At 33.8% G+C, this 19,817-nt stretch overlaps 2 protein-coding genes across 6 annotated transcripts in view; one reads left to right on the top strand and one right to left on the bottom strand.

The window, feature by feature from the left end:
* The window catches only part of LOC132701306 (uncharacterized), an 11,247-nt gene extending 5,362 nt beyond the window's left edge, over nucleotides 1–5,885 (top strand). The window contains exons 2-3 of one of the 2 annotated variants that reach the window (XM_060669120.1): nucleotides 1,328–1,568; nucleotides 4,329–5,885. In XM_060669120.1, the coding sequence (XP_060525103.1) occupies nucleotides 1,328–1,568; nucleotides 4,329–4,352 (265 nt within the window). In that variant the 3' untranslated portion in view covers nucleotides 4,353–5,885. Of the gene's footprint in view, nucleotides 1–1,327 lie in introns of both variants that reach the window. The other variant, XM_060669114.1, reaches the window with a different exon arrangement.
* LOC132708277 (protein madd-4) overlaps nucleotides 1–19,817 on the bottom strand; it is a 535,295-nt gene that overhangs the window by 100,414 nt on the left and 415,064 nt on the right. The window lies entirely within an intron of this gene.

The raw sequence follows: 19,817 nt of genomic DNA on the forward strand, positions 1-19,817 counted from the left end.
ATATATATATATATATATATATATATATATATATATATATATATATATATATATATATATATATATATATGTATATAAATATAAATATAAATTTGGTCATAGCATTAAAGACACGAATAGAGAGGATTTCTCACCCATCACTAAGACAAAAAAATCTTAATAAGCTTTACGACATGCTGATTAACAACTCATACCCAAGTAGGTTAACTAAAAAATTGTTATATAGCACGACCCCACTAAGAGCTCCAAACCCGCGGAACACGGTCGTCCACTCAGATAGCCCAGAAATGGACGATCTGAGATGTTTTTATTTTTCATTGCCATACATTAAAGAATTAACGACCACACTCACAAAAATTCTGAGAGCACAAACAAATATTAAGATAGCATATAAACAAACAAAAACATTGGGGAGTGTCTTTAGCAAACTAAAAGATAAGGATGAGGTACAAAAGAATTCAGAAGTAATTTATAGCATCCCCTGTAATCAGTGTGATCAGGTATACATAGGACAGACATCGCGAGTACTTAAGGATAGAATTACGTCACACAAGAGTGATTGCAGACTTAATAAGAACACCTGTTCATTAGCAACACACTCTAACCAAATGGATCACGATGTTAACTTTGTTGAAACAAAAATTCTCCATAAAGAAAGCAACTACAACAAAAGAGCAATTTTGGAAATGGTGGAGATCTTCTTGGAACCGAAATCGGTCAATAAAAGATCTGACATTGATGGCCTCAGTGTGATCTACTCTAATGTCTTAACTTTACAACCAACCGTCAATCGAATTGCGTTTGCTGATAATAGTGTCGTCACAATGTAATTATAATTTAGAAAAATAGTCCCAAGCCTCTATACATTAGGTGCCTTGTAAACAAAAAGGAGGTAACAAAAGGAAAAAAAGAAGGGAAAAAAACTGGACGGCTGGCGGTAGTCATATTAATAAAACCTTTCCATCATTTGCGTTTTGCGTTTGAAGTAAAATTCGTTTAAATAAAATGTAACAACAATTTCGTCTAGATGGCTGCCCTCGGTTATAATAATTAACGGTCGTATTTGATTCTTTCTGTTATCCGGATGAGTTTGGTGTTGGCCTATAATGGCACTGTAGCAGTAAGTACTTTAACTAGAAGACTTTAGTATTAAATAACTAAGAGCCGCTTTCATATTGTAGCCCCTGAAGAAGAAAATAAACATTTTCGAAAGCTTGGTGTAGCACAAAAGCCTTTTATTTGAGCCCTCATCAGGACCGATACCCCAATTAACTAAAATTTGTTGTTCAACTAGCCGGTCACGACTACCGTTTTGTGTATTTTACAGGAATGGGGTTTTTCCAATCAATAAAAGCTCGATATGGAAACGAAGCAGTTTCACTACTCAAACAATGGGCCAGGCTCGGCAGCAAACTATCATCGTTTGGAAACAGGAAGATATTCTTACTCAAATGCAGACAGACAGGGATCATACCGAGACACATTACAGACGGGACCAGAAATTTGGGCATGCTTTTGGATTTGACCGATGGACATATGGGGGACCGCATTCGGGATTTCAATACCAGGTTGAATAACAAATTAATTAATTTAGAAATATCACTCACTATTTCAACTATCAATCGTATAGAAAAATCACTGAAACAAGTAAGAGAGAAAGTTTTGACATTGATTCCGGGGAATGTTGTTGACGAATTTGGTAAAAGACAACAAGGGTCATGTGATAAAAAATTCAAAACCATCAAAAAAAAGAACATAAACAAATTTCAAAACTTGAAGTCGCAACAGCATCACTTAACAATCAAAACACAAGATAATTGGGTTAAGAATATTTCAGAGGTTGAGGTCCCGGATGATGTCTTGAGGTTTCTCTCTTTAGGTTCGAAATTTTCCGTGCCACCAAGATGCAATGAAATCTCAGTCAAACGTTTAATTGCTGATGTAGAAACTATAATTAAAGTTGTACCAGAGAACGCAAAAAATACTGTAAGAGCTAAGTTTACTAATGTATTGACTAATTTTTTAAAACAACCGGCAAAGCGTAGCTATATAGACATTTTGTTAAAAAAGACAAAAAAATTTTTTAAGGATCACGCTGAGTTGGTCGTTTCTAGGGCCGATAAAGGGAATGTGACAGTTATTATGTCTAAAGATACATACATTCAAAAATCAAACGAAATTCTGATGGATCGGACCTATTACGAGCGTCTCAGATGTGATCCTACATCTACTTACCAACAAAAAGCTAACAAACTTGTCAAATCATTAAAAGATCAAAAACAATTAACAAATGAGGTAGCCAAAACTTTAAATATATATAATCAAACTTGTCCTAAATTTTATGGCTTACCCAAAATACATAAACCCCAATTGTCCTTAAGACCGATAATTTCATCAATTAATGCTCCGAACAGTAAACTGGCTTCATTGTTGACTCAGGTTTTAACCAAAGCATATAATAAGAATAATGATTATTTCACAGGTGATTCATTTGAGTTTTCTTCATTTATCAATGACAAACAATTACCTAATAAGTATGTTCTTGTGAGCTTGGATGTCGTCTCTTTATTTAGTAATATTCCATATAATTTGGTAGAAAAAAGTATAAAAAAACATTGGAACAGAATTAGAAACCACACTGATTTGTCACAAATTAGTTTCCTAAAGATACTTCAGTTTGTATTTGATACAACGTATTTTAGATTTAACAATGAATTTTACAAACAAAAATTAGGTACACCGATGGGTGCCATCATTTCTCCAATATTAGCTCAATACGTTATGGATGACCTACTTGAGGTGTGCGTAGATAAGCTGTCGTTTCAGTTACCATTTCTGAAAAAATATGTGGATGATATAATTACTTCCATACCTGAAAGTTGCGTGAGGGAAACTCTCACAGTGTTTAACAGCTATGATGCACACATACAATTTACAGTAGAGGAGGAAATTGATAAAAGCGTACCATTTCTGGACACTAAAGTGATCCGGAACAACGATAACAAAATTATATTAGATTGGTACATAAAACCGACCAGTTCGGGGAGATATATGAATTTCCACTCTTACCATACAACGAAAACAAAAATAAATTTGGTCATAGCATTAAAGACACGAATAGAGAGGATTTCTCACCCATCACTAAGACAAAAAAATCTTAATAAGCTTTACGACATGCTGATTAACAACTCATACCCAAGTAGGTTAACTAAAAAATTGTTATATAGCACGACCCCACTAAGAGCTCCAAACCCGCGGAACACGGTCGTCCACTCAGATAGCCCAGAAATGGACGATCTGAGATGTTTTTATTTTTCATTGCCATACATTAAAGAATTAACGACCACACTCACAAAAATTCTGAGAGCACAAACAAATATTAAGATAGCATATAAACAAACAAAAACATTGGGGAGTGTCTTTAGCAAACTAAAAGATAAGGATGAGGTACAAAAGAATTCAGAAGTAATTTATAGCATCCCCTGTAATCAGTGTGATCAGGTATACATAGGACAGACATCGCGAGTACTTAAGGATAGAATTACGTCACACAAGAGTGATTGCAGACTTAATAAGAACACCTGTTCATTAGCAACACACTCTAACCAAATGGATCACGATGTTAACTTTGTTGAAACAAAAATTCTCCATAAAGAAAGCAACTACAACAAAAGAGCAATTTTGGAAATGGTGGAGATCTTCTTGGAACCGAAATCGGTCAATAAAAGATCTGACATTGATGGCCTCAGTGTGATCTACTCTAATGTCTTAACTTTACAACCAACCGTCAATCGAATTGCGTTTGCTGATAATAGTGTCGTCACAATGTAATTATAATTTAGAAAAATAGTCCCAAGCCTCTATACATTAGGTGCCTTGTAAACAAAAAGGAGGTAACAAAAGGAAAAAAAGAAGGGAAAAAAACTGGACGGCTGGCGGTAGTCATATTAATAAAACCTTTCCATCATTTGCGTTTTGCGTTTGAAGTAAAATTCGTTTAAATAAAATGTAACAACAATTTCGTCTAGATGGCTGCCCTCGGTTATAATAATTAACGGTCGTATTTGATTCTTTCTGTTATCCGGATGAGTTTGGTGTTGGCCTATAATGGCACTGTAGCAGTAAGTACTTTAACTAGAAGACTTTAGTATTAAATAACTAAGAGCCGCTTTCATATTGTAGCCCCTGAAGAAGAAAATAAACATTTTCGAAAGCTTGGTGTAGCACAAAAGCCTTTTATTTGAGCCCTCATCAGGACCGATACCCCAATTAACTAAAATTTGTTGTTCAACTAGCCGGTCACGACTACCGTTTTGTGTATTTTACAGGAATGGGGTTTTTCCAATCAATAAAAGCTCGATATGGAAACGAAGCAGTTTCACTACTCAAACAATGGGCCAGGCTCGGCAGCAAACTATCATCGTTTGGAAACAGGAAGATATTCTTACTCAAATGCAGACAGACAGGGATCATACCGAGACACATTACAGACGGGACCAGAAATTTGGGCATGCTTTTGGATTTGACCGATGGACATATGGGGGACCGCATTCGGGATTTCAATACCAGGTTGAATAACAAATTAATTAATTTAGAAATATCACTCACTATTTCAACTATCAATCGTATAGAAAAATCACTGAAACAAGTAAGAGAGAAAGTTTTGACATTGATTCCGGGGGATGTTGTTGACGAATTTGGTAAAAGACAACAAGGGTCATGTGATAAAAAATTCAAAACCATCAAAAAAAAGAACATAAACAAATTTCAAAACTTGAAGTCGCAACAGCATCACTTAACAATCAAAACACAAGATAATTGGGTTAAGAATATTTCAGAGGTTGAGGTCCCGGATGATGTCTTGAGGTTTCTCTCTTTAGGTTCGAAATTTTCCGTGCCACCAAGATGCAATGAAATCTCAGTCAAACGTTTAATTGCTGATGTAGAAACTATAATTAAAGTTGTACCAGAGAACGCAAAAAATACTGTAAGAGCTAAGTTTACTAATGTATTGACTAATTTTTTAAAACAACCGGCAAAGCGTAGCTATATAGACATTTTGTTAAAAAAGACAAAAAAATTTTTTAAGGATCACGCTGAGTTGGTCGTTTCTAGGGCCGATAAAGGGAATGTGACAGTTATTATGTCTAAAGATACATACATTCAAAAATCAAACGAAATTCTGATGGATCGGACCTATTACGAGCGTCTCAGATGTGATCCTACATCTACTTACCAACAAAAAGCTAACAAACTTGTCAAATCATTAAAAGATCAAAAACAATTAACAAATGAGGTAGCCAAAACTTTAAATATATATAATCAAACTTGTCCTAAATTTTATGGCTTACCCAAAATACATAAACCCCAATTGTCCTTAAGACCGATAATTTCATCAATTAATGCTCCGAACAGTAAACTGGCTTCATTGTTGACTCAGGTTTTAACCAAAGCATATAATAAGAATAATGATTATTTCACAGGTGATTCATTTGAGTTTTCTTCATTTATCAATGACAAACAATTACCTAATAAGTATGTTCTTGTGAGCTTGGATGTCGTCTCTTTATTTAGTAATATTCCATATAATTTGGTAGAAAAAAGTATAAAAAAACATTGGAACAGAATTAGAAACCACACTGATTTGTCACAAATTAGTTTCCTAAAGATACTTCAGTTTGTATTTGATACAACGTATTTTAGATTTAACAATGAATTTTACAAACAAAAATTAGGTACACCGATGGGTGCCATCATTTCTCCAATATTAGCTCAATACGTTATGGATGACCTACTTGAGGTGTGCGTAGATAAGCTGTCGTTTCAGTTACCATTTCTGAAAAAATATGTGGATGATATAATTACTTCCATACCTGAAAGTTGCGTGAGGGAAACTCTCACAGTTTTTAACAGCTATGATGCACACATACAATTTACAGTAGAGGAGGAAATTGATAAAAGCGTACCATTTCTGGACACTAAAGTGATCCGGAACAACGATAACAAAATTATATTAGATTGGTACATAAAACCGACCAGTTCGGGGAGATATATGAATTTCCACTCTTACCATACAACGAAAACAAAAATAAATTTGGTCATAGCATTAAAGACACGAATAGAGAGGATTTCTCACCCATCACTAAGACAAAAAAATCTTAATAAGCTTTACGACATGCTGATTAACAACTCATACCCAAGTAGGTTAACTAAAAAATTGTTATATAGCACGACCCCACTAAGAGCTCCAAACCCGCGGAACACGGTCGTCCACTCAGATAGCCCAGAAATGGACGATCTGAGATGTTTTTATTTTTCATTGCCATACATTAAAGAATTAACGACCACACTCACAAAAATTCTGAGAGCACAAACAAATATTAAGATAGCATATAAACAAACAAAAACATTGGGGAGTGTCTTTAGCAAACTAAAAGATAAGGATGAGGTACAAAAGAATTCAGAAGTAATTTATAGCATCCCCTGTAATCAGTGTGATCAGGTATACATAGGACAGACATCGCGAGTACTTAAGGATAGAATTACGTCACACAAGAGTGATTGCAGACTTAATAAGAACACCTGTTCATTAGCAACACACTCTAACCAAATGGATCACGATGTTAACTTTGTTGAAACAAAAATTCTCCATAAAGAAAGCAACTACAACAAAAGAGCAATTTTGGAAATGGTGGAGATCTTCTTGGAACCGAAATCGGTCAATAAAAGATCTGACATTGATGGCCTCAGTGTGATCTACTCTAATGTCTTAACTTTACAACCAACCGTCAATCGAATTGCGTTTGCTGATAATAGTGTCGTCACAATGTAATTATAATTTAGAAAAATAGTCCCAAGCCTCTATACATTAGGTGCCTTGTAAACAAAAAGGAGGTAACAAAAGGAAAAAAAGAAGGGAAAAAAACTGGACGGCTGGCGGTAGTCATATTAATAAAACCTTTCCATCATTTGCGTTTTGCGTTTGAAGTAAAATTCGTTTAAATAAAATGTAACAACAATTTCGTCTAGATGGCTGCCCTCGGTTATAATAATTAACGGTCGTATTTGATTCTTTCTGTTATCCGGATGAGTTTGGTGTTGGCCTATAATGGCACTGTAGCAGTAAGTACTTTAACTAGAAGACTTTAGTATTAAATAACTAAGAGCCGCTTTCATATTGTAGCCCCTGAAGAAGAAAATAAACATTTTCGAAAGCTTGGTGTAGCACAAAAGCCTTTTATTTGAGCCCTCATCAGGACCGATACCCCAATTAACTAAAATTTGTTATATATATACATATATATATATATATATATATATATATATATATATATATATATATATATATATATATATATATATATATATATATATATATATATATATATATATATATATATATATATATATATATATATATATATATATATATATATGCGCGAGCATTGAAGATGCCAAGTGAGATTTTGGCGAAACGTCTGCAGGATTCCAGTCGGATGCAGGATTTGCAGGATTCCAGTCGGAGTTCAACGAGCGAACGGATGATATCCCGGAGTATAGTGTCATCACATTTTTCCATCCGTGAATCAATACGTGAGAATATATATATATATATATATATATATATATATATATATATATATATATATATATATATATATATATATATATATATATATATATATATATATATATATATATATATATATATATATATATATATATATATATATATATATATATATATATATATATATATATATATATATATATATATATATATATATATATATATATATATATATATATATATATATATATATATATATATATATATATATATATATATATATATATATATATATATATATATATATATATATATATATATATATATATATATATATATATATATATATATATATATATATATATATATATATATAGGTATGTTTTGGTATGTTTTGCACGTTTGCATAATGCTCAAGTTTAGAGTGATATTCACATTTGTAATATTTGTCAGGTTGGTGCCCTTGTTATTTTTAATCTTTACCTTTTATTGGGTGGTGGCTTAATATTGAGGACTCATTACCGCATTACCGCGACATCCAATATTCAACTTAGTATGCCGCAAAATAACAATAAAGGGGTTTTCAATAAGAGTGGGTAGATGTTGAAATGAAATAAAACAAGTTCTGTGTGAGCTATTATTAAAATTCTATTTTTATCTGAAAGGCCGATATGTGCCGTTAAGTGTGAAATATGAAATGCCCACCTCGGTTTCTTACGGCGGCAAGGGGGCATACACCGACTTCAAGAAACTCCACAAAAAAAGTCTAGGGGGGTCAAATCGCATGGTTTTGGTGATCAATTCACTTCTGCTAGAGATAATCTTACACTTAGGTTCATGCAGGATGTTTATCGTCCGCTGTGTGGCACGTAGCGTCATCCTGATCGAAGTACATGTCATTTAGGTTCATACGGCTCAATTGGAAATATCAAAATTTGATATCATCGTTCTGTAGCTCTCGCCGTTGACCGTTGACATCCTCTCCGACGTCATATTCGAAACAGTATTATGTTATTTCCTGGTGAACATGGTGTGAATTAGTGTAGTCCCATATGCGGAGGTTTGCTTGTTACCTTCTTAAAGATGAACGATGAATAAACGGTGTTGCCGTGTCATGAAGTTTGAGCTACTTGGTGGATTAAATCTTATATGGTCCCGAGATATAAAATTTCGCCTCAAATTTGATCACCAAATGTTGAACACATGACTGCGAAGGGTTACCGCCTTTATAGTAAAATGAACAAAATGCGACCAACGTTTACACTAATGTTACTATTACCACCGTTTTGGCGCCAAAGTTGCCGCTAGCGATCAGAAAGCCTATTCGGTTTCACCCATATAGCTACTAGAGATATAGGGACCGGTAATACGGGAAATTATGGAGCAACTAGGAAAAAATTCCACATACGTATGCTCGAAACTTAAAATTTCATTTTTCTGATTTTTTTCCCTATAGATTATGCTTTTTTAATAGCCAACCTTAGCACCCGTTCAGGATAAGTGTTATTCGTATGCAAAATTATAATTTTGACTTCATGTATGCATTCCAAGCACTATTTAAATCGAAAAAGCGTTAAATTGAATATATATGTGTATAATATCTATAGATAGATCATAGATGGGTGATTCCGTTCTGTTAATTTCTTATTTAAAATTTGTAAGATTTTAAAATTAGACTTTTTAATATTTTTTTGTGAATATTATTCATTTGATTTTACTACACCTTCAAAGCGTTAAGAAGGAGAATTAAACTTAAAATTTTCCACGGTACTGACATAAAATAAATTTGAGTTCTAAAATCATATTAAGCTATTTGCACTATTTAATGAACTCCATGTTTGTAAACAAGGCTTAGATGACGTACTTACTAGACGTTTCATAAATCTCAAGGTAGATAACGCTCGTGTCATGTAAATTCAAATTCAAAAATTCGTTAAGTTTCAAAGACAAAGTTTGATAATAGAAATAAGAATGTACGAGCTAATTTGTTCAATTCATTTATTGCGGCAAAAAAACAAATTATTATAGATTCATTTAAGAAATGCACGTGAAACGATACTGACATCTAGCTAATACACTATCGGACAAAAGTAGAGCAACATATTTTTTTAGTATTTTTGAAATAAAAAAAAAATTGGTTCATATTTTTTGCTAGTTACGATAAAATACTTTCCTTGCGTAGCAAGTAATTTTTCACAACATTTTGGGTGTACCTTAAGTTAGTTGGTGAAAGCTAAATAATAATTAATATAAAATTTGACGAAAATAAAGGCGACAAAAGTAAAGCAACAAATTGTACTTAACAGTGTTTTATTTTATTTTATTTCAAAAAGTCGTATTTAATAGTATTGCATTGTATTCTATTAAAAAAAAAACATTAAACACACATTTGCATACAATAATAATAATTAAAATTATGCCTTAATAATTTATAGAATATCCATTATTGAAAATTACCTGCTGGCAACGGCGTGACATTGACTCTATCAACTTTTGAGTGACATTTTCTGGAAGATTTGTCCAAACTTTGGAAACATTTGTGTACGAATGCGACGTTCTACTTCTTCCCAGACCTTAACCCAATTAGTTAAGGTCTGGCGACTGTGCCGGCCACTGCAAAACTCTAACATTGTTTTCTGCAAACCACTGTTGAACGAGTTGTGAAGAGTGTTTTGGATCATTGTCCTGTTGGAAAATAAAACGTAACGGCATTTCCCACTCTGCAGTAGGGAGCATAACATTTTGCATAATTTCCCTATAAACAAATCGATCCATTGTCTCATGAGAAACATCCCCATAAAAAAACACTGCCTTTACCATGTTTAATTGTAGGTGTTACGTACTTAGGGTTAAACCTTGTATTAATTGGTCGCCTCACACGTCGCATTCCATCAGAATTGAATATTTTATATCGCGTTTCATCGCTGAATAGAACTTTTTTCCAGTCATTGATGGTCCAGTTTAAATGCCGGCCTACAAAGGCCAAACTTGCTGCTCTGTTTCGTGCTGTAACTAGCGGTTTTTTTGCTGGTTGTCTACTGAACAACTTTGAAGCTACTAATTTTCTTTGCACAGTTCGTATACCAACCGTAATTTCTGGAATTTCGGCAATTATTCGAGGTGCGAACTTCTAAGGAACTTGTTGAGCAATTAATGCGGCTGTCAGTCAAAACCGTTGTTTTTTTTGGGTCTTCCCGATTTCGGCAATTTTTCTAAGTGTCCTCTGTCATTATACGATGAAATTATTCTAGATACGCTGTACCGAGGTAACATAAACTGTCTTGAAATATATGATTGATACCTTCCATAAATGCATTTGCTTTAGGTCTTTTGAAATTGGAATTCCTCTTGGCATAACTAGTCCTGCACACAAATGGTTAACTTAGCACAAAATAAACCTAACACGAGTTATTTTTGCATTTACTTTTACTAAAAGCGTCTTTTTGAACAAATTTTAGAAATGTTGATCTATTTTTGACGTGTCGCTAATAGGCATTTAAAACTAATGTCAAAATAAATTCATTTGTTTTGTTTGTGATCATCAACAAATCATAGCCTACTTTAATGTCCTCAAATGTATTGTATTTGTATACAATACCTTGCATGTATAATCATAAAGTTGGGACTTTTTGATTATTAATAATCAAAATCAAAATAATCACCTCTATGTACGTTGAAGTGACGTAACAACCATTTTCTTCCTTATATATATTGTATGTTGGTTGCACAGAAAAAACTAAAATAGCTGTAATTTTCACAAAAATGATATTTATAATTTACTTGAATGACCCAGGTTATATGACTTAACACGAAACAATCAATCTAAAATACATAATGTTGATGTTAAGGTGAACAAACTATGACGGTAACTGATTTTAACAAACAAATCTTTCCACATAGATATTAGAGATATAGTGGCTCTTCCTATGCTGATAATAGAGTAACTTACGAAGAAACTATAAAAAAAAAGAATGTTCATTACAACATGCGCAATTTTGCTTCTAGCCTTGCGATATTCAACCACCAATATGGCCGTTGACAGATCGTCAATAAATTTGGATGCGGCATTTTTACGGCAGTATTATCTCAAGATGTATCTAGTTAAGTGCATGGAAATCGCTGTTTAGATAGGAAATGACGTAAAGTGCAGGTTAGTACTTTATTTTCTATCAATCATAAACATTTTTTCAGTAAAAAGGACTTGATAAAAAAAGAAATAAATCCATTACCCAAAGCGTTCATTCCGCGCCAGTTTTGCATACACACATGCTTTTTCTAGGCGTTTCTCAAGCTTTAAGGTCGCTTAAATTAAACATGATTCGGATTTACATACTTTTTATTGTTAAAAAACACATAAACGAGTATAATAAAAGTATTATAGGATATTTAATCTTAAAAATGATAATGGATTGTTTGTATAAGTAATCATAATGTTTCCAGTCATTAAACTCTTCTTTATATTCGTTTCGGATAAAATAATTTACATGGAATGCAGTACACTTTTTTGTTGCCTCTGACAAAGTCACGAATGTTTTGTTTGTATATTGCCTCCATATTCTCGACCAGGATTGGAGAAATCCAATATTTAGATTCATAAGTTCTTTGTAATATACTTAATTTTGGATACTTTTACTTTGCTATCTTCATTAGGTTTTGATGTGGACGGAGACGCATCTACATATACATGTTCATCTTGAATTTGAAGATCTTTAATTTGCAGTTCAATATTGGTTTTTGGTATCGACGGTATTTTTTTAAAGAAATCGGTTGAATTGGGAACATTAGCTAGAAGTTCTTCCTATCTAGATTCTTTTTTTTATCTCTTGTGCCACTCTCGCAAATTCGCATTGCCATAACTATTTTTTCTTCTCTTATTTTTAAGAAAAGAAGTAAATACATAATACACCTATTATAAATACAATTTTCTTTAAATAAGCGAAACAGTTGATTATACTATACGATGAATAATTCTTTTAAAAGCGATACAAAAAAATATCGTAACAGCGTAGCAGATTGCTTGTGTTTGCTGATCTAAACCAGCTAAACTTTAAACTGAAGATGTGTTTATTATTTGAAAATTCGTCTACTCTTTTCAATTTGATTTTGTCGGCATCATACATATTTCTGCCGAACTTGTTACTATACAGTTTAAAGAGAGACAACAAAAAACATTATTAGTTATATAAAATATATATTTCAATGGTTTTTTGTGTTCGCTGAGGTAGTTGCCCTTTTTGGCCTAATGTAAATCCAGAGGCGGGAAATACGTCGTAAAAGTTATACGAATATTCAATTTAATAATAAAATTTTGTTATTTGAACAATGGAGTAACTTTGGTGGTGATTTAGAAAAAGTAACTGAATAATAAATATTTTACAGATGTCACCTAAACAAAATAGCCTGCACGGGCCGCTACAATCTACCGGCAAAAATTAAAATAAAGTATTTGTTTATGCGAATTATAATAATTTTATAAAAAGTGTGGAAATATAATGTATATTTTACATGAAGGGTTAAGAAAACAACTATGCTGCACTTCGTCGAGTTGGACTTAAAGGTCCTATGTATTGTATTCTATATTTTAGAGTTTAAGTGACATTGGAATATCGAAATTGGATGTATTAGGCTTTAATCGATTCATGGTCACTCCCCTTCCGTCATGTTAACGACAAATCGTAAACGAAGATCGAAAGATTTTCCGGGGATCTAGAACCGATAACATTTCTTTCGATTCGCGAGAAGGTGTAAAACTTTTACGGCCCGACATAACCTTAATTTGTTTCGCGGACCAACGCGACAACGGGAAGACACGTGTGGAATTTACGTCTCCCCGTAATTAATGGTTGGGTGGGGTGCGAGGGCCGTTAATAAACCCTCTGTAATGATTTTCGAGAACCCGTGAGGTTGTTTTCGTTAGGTCCACGATGAAAAGGGCTTTTTACAACGTGCTTCAAGCCCCCGTCATAAAGTTCCGTATAAAACGTAACGGGATTGGAGGGGGGAGGGACGAGATAAGGGGGACTCGTATTCTAAAATGAATTCCTTGTGAAAAAGAAAATAACGCTACAAAAACAAAATACTTTCCACAAAGATCATTTTCATTTTGAAAATTGAAATACGCAATCCAAATAATATTTTTTTAACAATTGTTACGGGCTAGCTCAGGAGTTGTCAGAATATGAGACCCTTATTTGGTAAGACCCAATACCTCTAAACCAGTAGATAACGAAAACACTCTTGAAGTCAGTCTCGATTAGACGGTATTATTTATTATTGTAATTATCACAGATAAATCAGCTAAAACATTTTTCTACTCCAACTTGCAAACTTGCAAGTTGTCTTACAGCGGAATTTTCCAAGAAATTTCCACAGGCTACTGTAATACTTTTTATAAAACATCTGGATTCCTCCTGCGTCGCTTTTTGTTGATTATAGATTTCTATAGACTTTGGGATTTTTCGTTGTTAGAAGAATTGATTACATGCAAGAGTTTTAGTTTTATCGAATAAAATTTTATGTTTCGTGATTGTGTTCGGCAACAGCTGATGAGTTTATTTGCATTAGTCGTAAGACTCTTTCATGTTCTTTGAGCCTAGTAGATATTTTTCGTCCCGTACCTCCAATATATTCTTTGCGGCATATGCATGGAATGCTGGCGTCTCAAATGGAATTTTGTCTTTGACTGATCGAAGATGTTGAGAAATTATTGGACAAGTGGTAAATCTGGTTTTGCCGTTATGTTTCTTTAGAACCTTTGATATGTGGTCAGTGATATTTTGAATATAAGGCAGTGGCAAGTGTGGGATTGCTTTCGGTTTCATTGCTATTGGAAGGTTGTGGTGAAGTATGTTTTGTGATGGAACGCTTGGTCAAGCTCTGAAGAAGCCAACAGGATGATTGGCGAAACGTTAGCTAGTTCGAATCAACAAAAACCGACACAGGAGGAACCCAGAAGTTTTGTAAAAAGTGTCTGTTTAGTTTTCATTTTATTATTTTTTCGACTTCTTATGAATTTATATATATAAACATATAGCTTATCTATTGGCCGCGAGTACAGCACCAAGAAGTTATTCTTCTTCCTTTATTCGCGGTCTTAAAGTCTTGAACTTAACTGGCCATCTATACCCGCCAGCGCCCTTAGGCGCATGCTCCACTAAAAATCACGCCGCAGCGCTAAATCAGTCGCTCTCATCGTGTGGTTCAAAAAGTGCCGTTGAACGCATCAGGTCATACGCGTGGTGATCAACAAATTTCCTCAACACTCGAGGCACAGAGGACGCAGCACTGGCCGGCCCCTCCGGAAGGAAGACCAAAAGCGAGGTAGGGTCAGTTAAGTAATCAAAAATCTTTTGATCCTGTCTTGAGTAATTTTTGCGACTTCTTGCTGTGCCAGCTGCGGCCAAAGTCCGTTTCTGCGCGGACAAAACAGTGTGTTTACAGGGGATTTCATAAACCGATAGTACCAATTTGTTAATTTAGTCACACTAGGCGATCATAAAAAAAAATTTCACTATCTCACTCCAAACTCCGAGGTTCTGAACGTGTCCCCGTTAAAAGCGTTTAGGTCCGATAATTGACTGACTCCTACTTGCAACTACTTGGGAAGTCAAGGTTACTCCCACAGGGCAACGCCAACATGTAGTGGCAGCAGAAAAAAGTAAACCTTAGAATACCTTAGAATACCTGAAACCGGTAGCAAACTTACACATGATGTCGTTCGGGGTTTTCAAGGTTGTGCCATGGCAAATCCCACTAAAACGCCGATTGCCAAAATAAATCAGCTAGATAGGCCGCTGTGTATTTAAACTGCCCAAGACAAACTCAATGAATCCCGATGAACCATATAGCTATGAGATAATATAGTGGCCTTACTACGGTAAAAAGTGATGCGCCGCAGGTGGCTATGATATTTTCGTAGAGAAGGTGTGGATCTTATGCGCATGCGTCACCGCCAACTAAATGAGTTGTCACATTGCCGTAATTTTTCTGAAAAAATTGACTAATTTTCAAAAGAACGCAAAGTAAATCTACGAAATTCGAATATAATTTACAACGCCGAGCTATGAATTGCGATTGCCAGAGAATACCAATAGTCTATAATTCTCTCCGTCCCTTTTTCGTGTTTTTGTGAAAAACTTGTTTTGTTTCTGGTCAAAACTTTAAGGAAAAAAATGTGCCTATATACGGGTAAGTGATGCATTATGTACAAGTTAATTTAAAATATTTAAAAGTGGTTTCCATAGGACTTCCACTCACAAACTTGTATAATTGGTGCTTTCAATACTTGCTCTTTCACGAAATGACAAGTGTGGCAAATATGAGGACTTAATAGAATCTCAAACAAAGCCGAGTGATTTAACAAACTGCAAGGCTACACAGGAAAGATGTTTGGGTAATATGTTTTAGTGTACAAGAATTACAGGAAATGTAAGAAAACAATTAAGCTGCAAGTTTTACTAGAACAATCACAAGAAATACTCCTTGATAATTACAATTCCTTGTAAACCTCAATGTGGAAAAGTTTTCCCTTGTCATCAATCACATTGCGTTTCGGTTGGTGAAAGATTACAGAAATTATTGCCACAGAAAGTTTAGGGAATTACCAGAATCAGTTCAGCTGCAACAGGAAGAATTACCAGGAATTGTAGGCAAAGTTTTGGGGTACTTCATTTGTAGGTCACCTACCTCCTGTGAGAGGTAAGTGAATACCGTAGTACGTACCTACGCAATTTGACACTGATTAAATAGAACCACTTTTATCAATAAATACTGATTTTGTAAATCTGCTTGTTGGATTCCGGACAACTTGAGTAGGAAAAATATATGCACAACTTGGGAGGAAGAGTTATTGATTAGTCTCCGACTATTTTCCCAAGCCTTGCTTAGCTCGAGAGTAAGCTATGTCCTTGACTCGTAAGTATCACCTACCTCCCTTGTGTGAATAAATATTTAGTACAAGTTTTTCGACAAGTTATGGGCCTGATCCCATTTTTTTTTGTAGAATTGCATATATGTCTGTTTCTTAGTTTTGATATAATTATCCACGTAATGTTTGATGAATGTATCAAATATATCAGAAGACTTGAAAACTCTACTCCACATAAGACATGACTAGACTTATTTTGTGTAACTCCTGATTTTAGATTTAGAACTGGCAACAAATTACGAATATAGTTGTACCATTACTTGTTTGAAACTAATCCATGGTAGTATGATTAATATTTCCATGGATAACCAAGTAGTCTTATTCCAATTTTTTAAAAGAAATAAACTTTCATTATTTATTTCGTAGGAATTAAAGAAGACAAATGGGAGATTTTTAAAAATGAAATAGTTTTGAAATACATACCTTACCACAATAGATGATGGTCATAGAATCTACGGTTTGTGTCTTATGGAATTACATCATTTTTTATACACTCTACTCCAAAATACCATATAATAACTGATTAAGTGAGCGCAAAGTTTCACTATAAGACATCAATTTCATTAGCCACTCTCGCGGATGTTTCGGGTACTTTGGACACAGGTTTTGGCGGGATCGGCTGCTTTCGGCAGATTGTAGCCTTGGATGGTCGCACAAAAAGTACGGTATCAACTTCTCTTCAAACGCTCGTTTATTAAACACTCGCTCCACTCGTGCCAATTCAAACTCGTGATTAAAGTCGCTATATAGTCTGGACCAAAGATAATTTTAGGCTTCTCAGGGAACGGCTTTAGTATCTTTTAGTTTGCATATTGACTGCAAAATTGAATATAAGGAACGGCAATGGCATTACAAGTTTAGTCAAATTATATCGGTAATTTTAATTTAAACAAATTAAAAAAATAGGCGCTAAAATCTTAAAAAAATATATATTATTTTCGAAAAATGTGCGCCCGTTATTCATTTTCGTTGTTTACGTTAAAAATCACATTGTGAAATTTGAGCCTAATGTTGAGGGTATAATTTGAACCAAACTATACCTTTCATGCTTAATTGTTCCCGTACGAACCGATAAAATTCTTCGATATCGGTCGGTCGTATCGGATACCGGCAAGACCGGGTTTCTCGACGATGACCTTGCGTTAAAAATCCCCGTATATTTCATGTACTTTTTTCGCGGTTCTGCGCGGTGACAAGTAACTAACCTTGCACTAGAATAAAAATGCGATTGAATAATTATTGTATGGTCCGTTTAATGCGAGAAGAGATGACGAAAATAGATTAACATCCGGCGAACGACCTTGGGGGCGACTACTCCTCCGTAACCGTATTGACTACGGGCGTGGCCCTTGTCTTTTACCATTCTGCTGAGCTGAAGAAAAACGAACCCATAGAAAAGCGACAGAACTTGTCGGTAAAGTTCAGTCAGAGCAATTATGCAGTTACGTCATAGCATGACATCTCCATCTATTTCATTAATGGATGTGGTAAATTGAAATAGGAATTTTGTTTGTCGGATTTCAAATCGCTAGACATACGGATCATTTTTGAATAGGTCACTATACGTGACATAACTGCTATGACTGGAGTATACCTTTGATATTCAGTGGGACGACCTTAAGTTGATGGTACGTATCCAGATTCTTGAACTGAGCAAAATAATTTCGTATTTGTAATGATACACTCAGAAAAGTTACTAAAATTGAAGAAGGCATACGGTAGGAATGACGAATCCCAACAATAATAAAGTGAGATAAATAATTACGCTTAATAAGTTGAAAAAAATTGGAAATTAACTTTTATATTCCTATTATTTTTAGTATATATGCATATATATTTTTTGTTTTTGTCACAGAACCACATGAATGGTAAAAATGATTGCTAGGTGTTCCTGGCAAATAAATAAAAAAATAAATAATATAAAAATACTATCCCCGAGCTAGTGTAGAACAAAGTGTACTTTTTTTGGCAATATATGACTCAGTACTAGGTATATGGACAAAGTTTTTTTTTTTAATTTCTTTCTAAAATCTTTTTTATTATTTGTTATATAATTTAGAACAAGTGCATTAATTGTATATTATTCAACAAGTGCGTCAAAATTCAAGCCGTACGGTAAAATCTTTGAAAACATCCGATTGCTCCCAAACCCGTTCGGTAATATCCCGGAAATGTCCGAAGTGGCTCGGATCCGTGGGACAAGAAACTCACGTGGTCAAGTGTAGCACTGTAGATCGGTGTACAATTGGGTACATTTACAGTACCTTTATTTCTTTTGATGCAATCTGCTAACAAGTTATAATACTTTGGACCTAAAAATATAGCGGATTATTGACTATTAGGCAATTTAAAGTATTGGTGTTTTCTTATTGTGAGATATATGTACATCAGCGCAACACGCAGTTATAAAAATTGTTTTTGAGTCACTTATTTCATACTTGTTCAATTTGTTTGTGGAAAAAAGTCTTGATTGAAAAATTCCACAGTATAGTAGTTTCTACTTGTTTTTCTTTCTATATTAATTATATAATAACGTTTGTGGAGATATATTTTAACATTCACTTAATACGTATTTTACGCCACCCTTGTACTTCCATTAAAATATTATGTATTTCTGCACGTGAAAAAAAGGGCACTTTATTATTTGCATTGTATAAATTATAAATAAATGGAATTTCAATAATAGTTTAGCCTTTCAAATACCTATACTTCTTTGGATTTACTCTTTTGTAAATTGTTATTTCAACTCTAAATGCAAAAATGACGTTGCGACTGATATTTTTTAAGCTTTCCACTATTTTAGAAAAACTTGTTCGCATGTCCATAAAAAAATAACCATTCCTTGATGAATAGAATGATCCTAAATTGGTATGTTGCAGAATATTTTCCAGTTGCCCGTTAAGGATAAACTTCGTCGTTGGTTAGGGAATTGTTGACCTCAAAATTTTGGTAGTTTTATACGGTTGCATTTTTGAATTAATAGTAATATTACCTGAATTTGAATTTGAAGAGTTCAGCGTCGGACCGGCTCACAGTGGACCATATCAATGATATAGCATCCAAAAATGATATGAATATTGATATTAAGTTTTCACCATTTTTTATTATCATACATGTTACGAAATATTGTTTATAAACGCTTTTTTCTCATCAAAGTATTCTAATGTAGCAAAAATATTACAATATACTACATATTTAGATAAAATTAATTAAATATGTTATTGACTATAAGCCAGGAAACAATATTACCTGTCACAGGGATATAAGGTGTCAATTAACAGAGGTACCTACCAGATATACAATAAAAATTAAAAATTAAGC

Source organism: Cylas formicarius, unplaced genomic scaffold (assembly GCF_029955315.1).
Source record: "Cylas formicarius isolate icCylForm1 unplaced genomic scaffold, icCylForm1.1 PGA_scaffold_10__41_contigs__length_53128322, whole genome shotgun sequence".
NCBI lineage: Eukaryota > Metazoa > Arthropoda > Insecta > Coleoptera > Brentidae > Cylas > Cylas formicarius.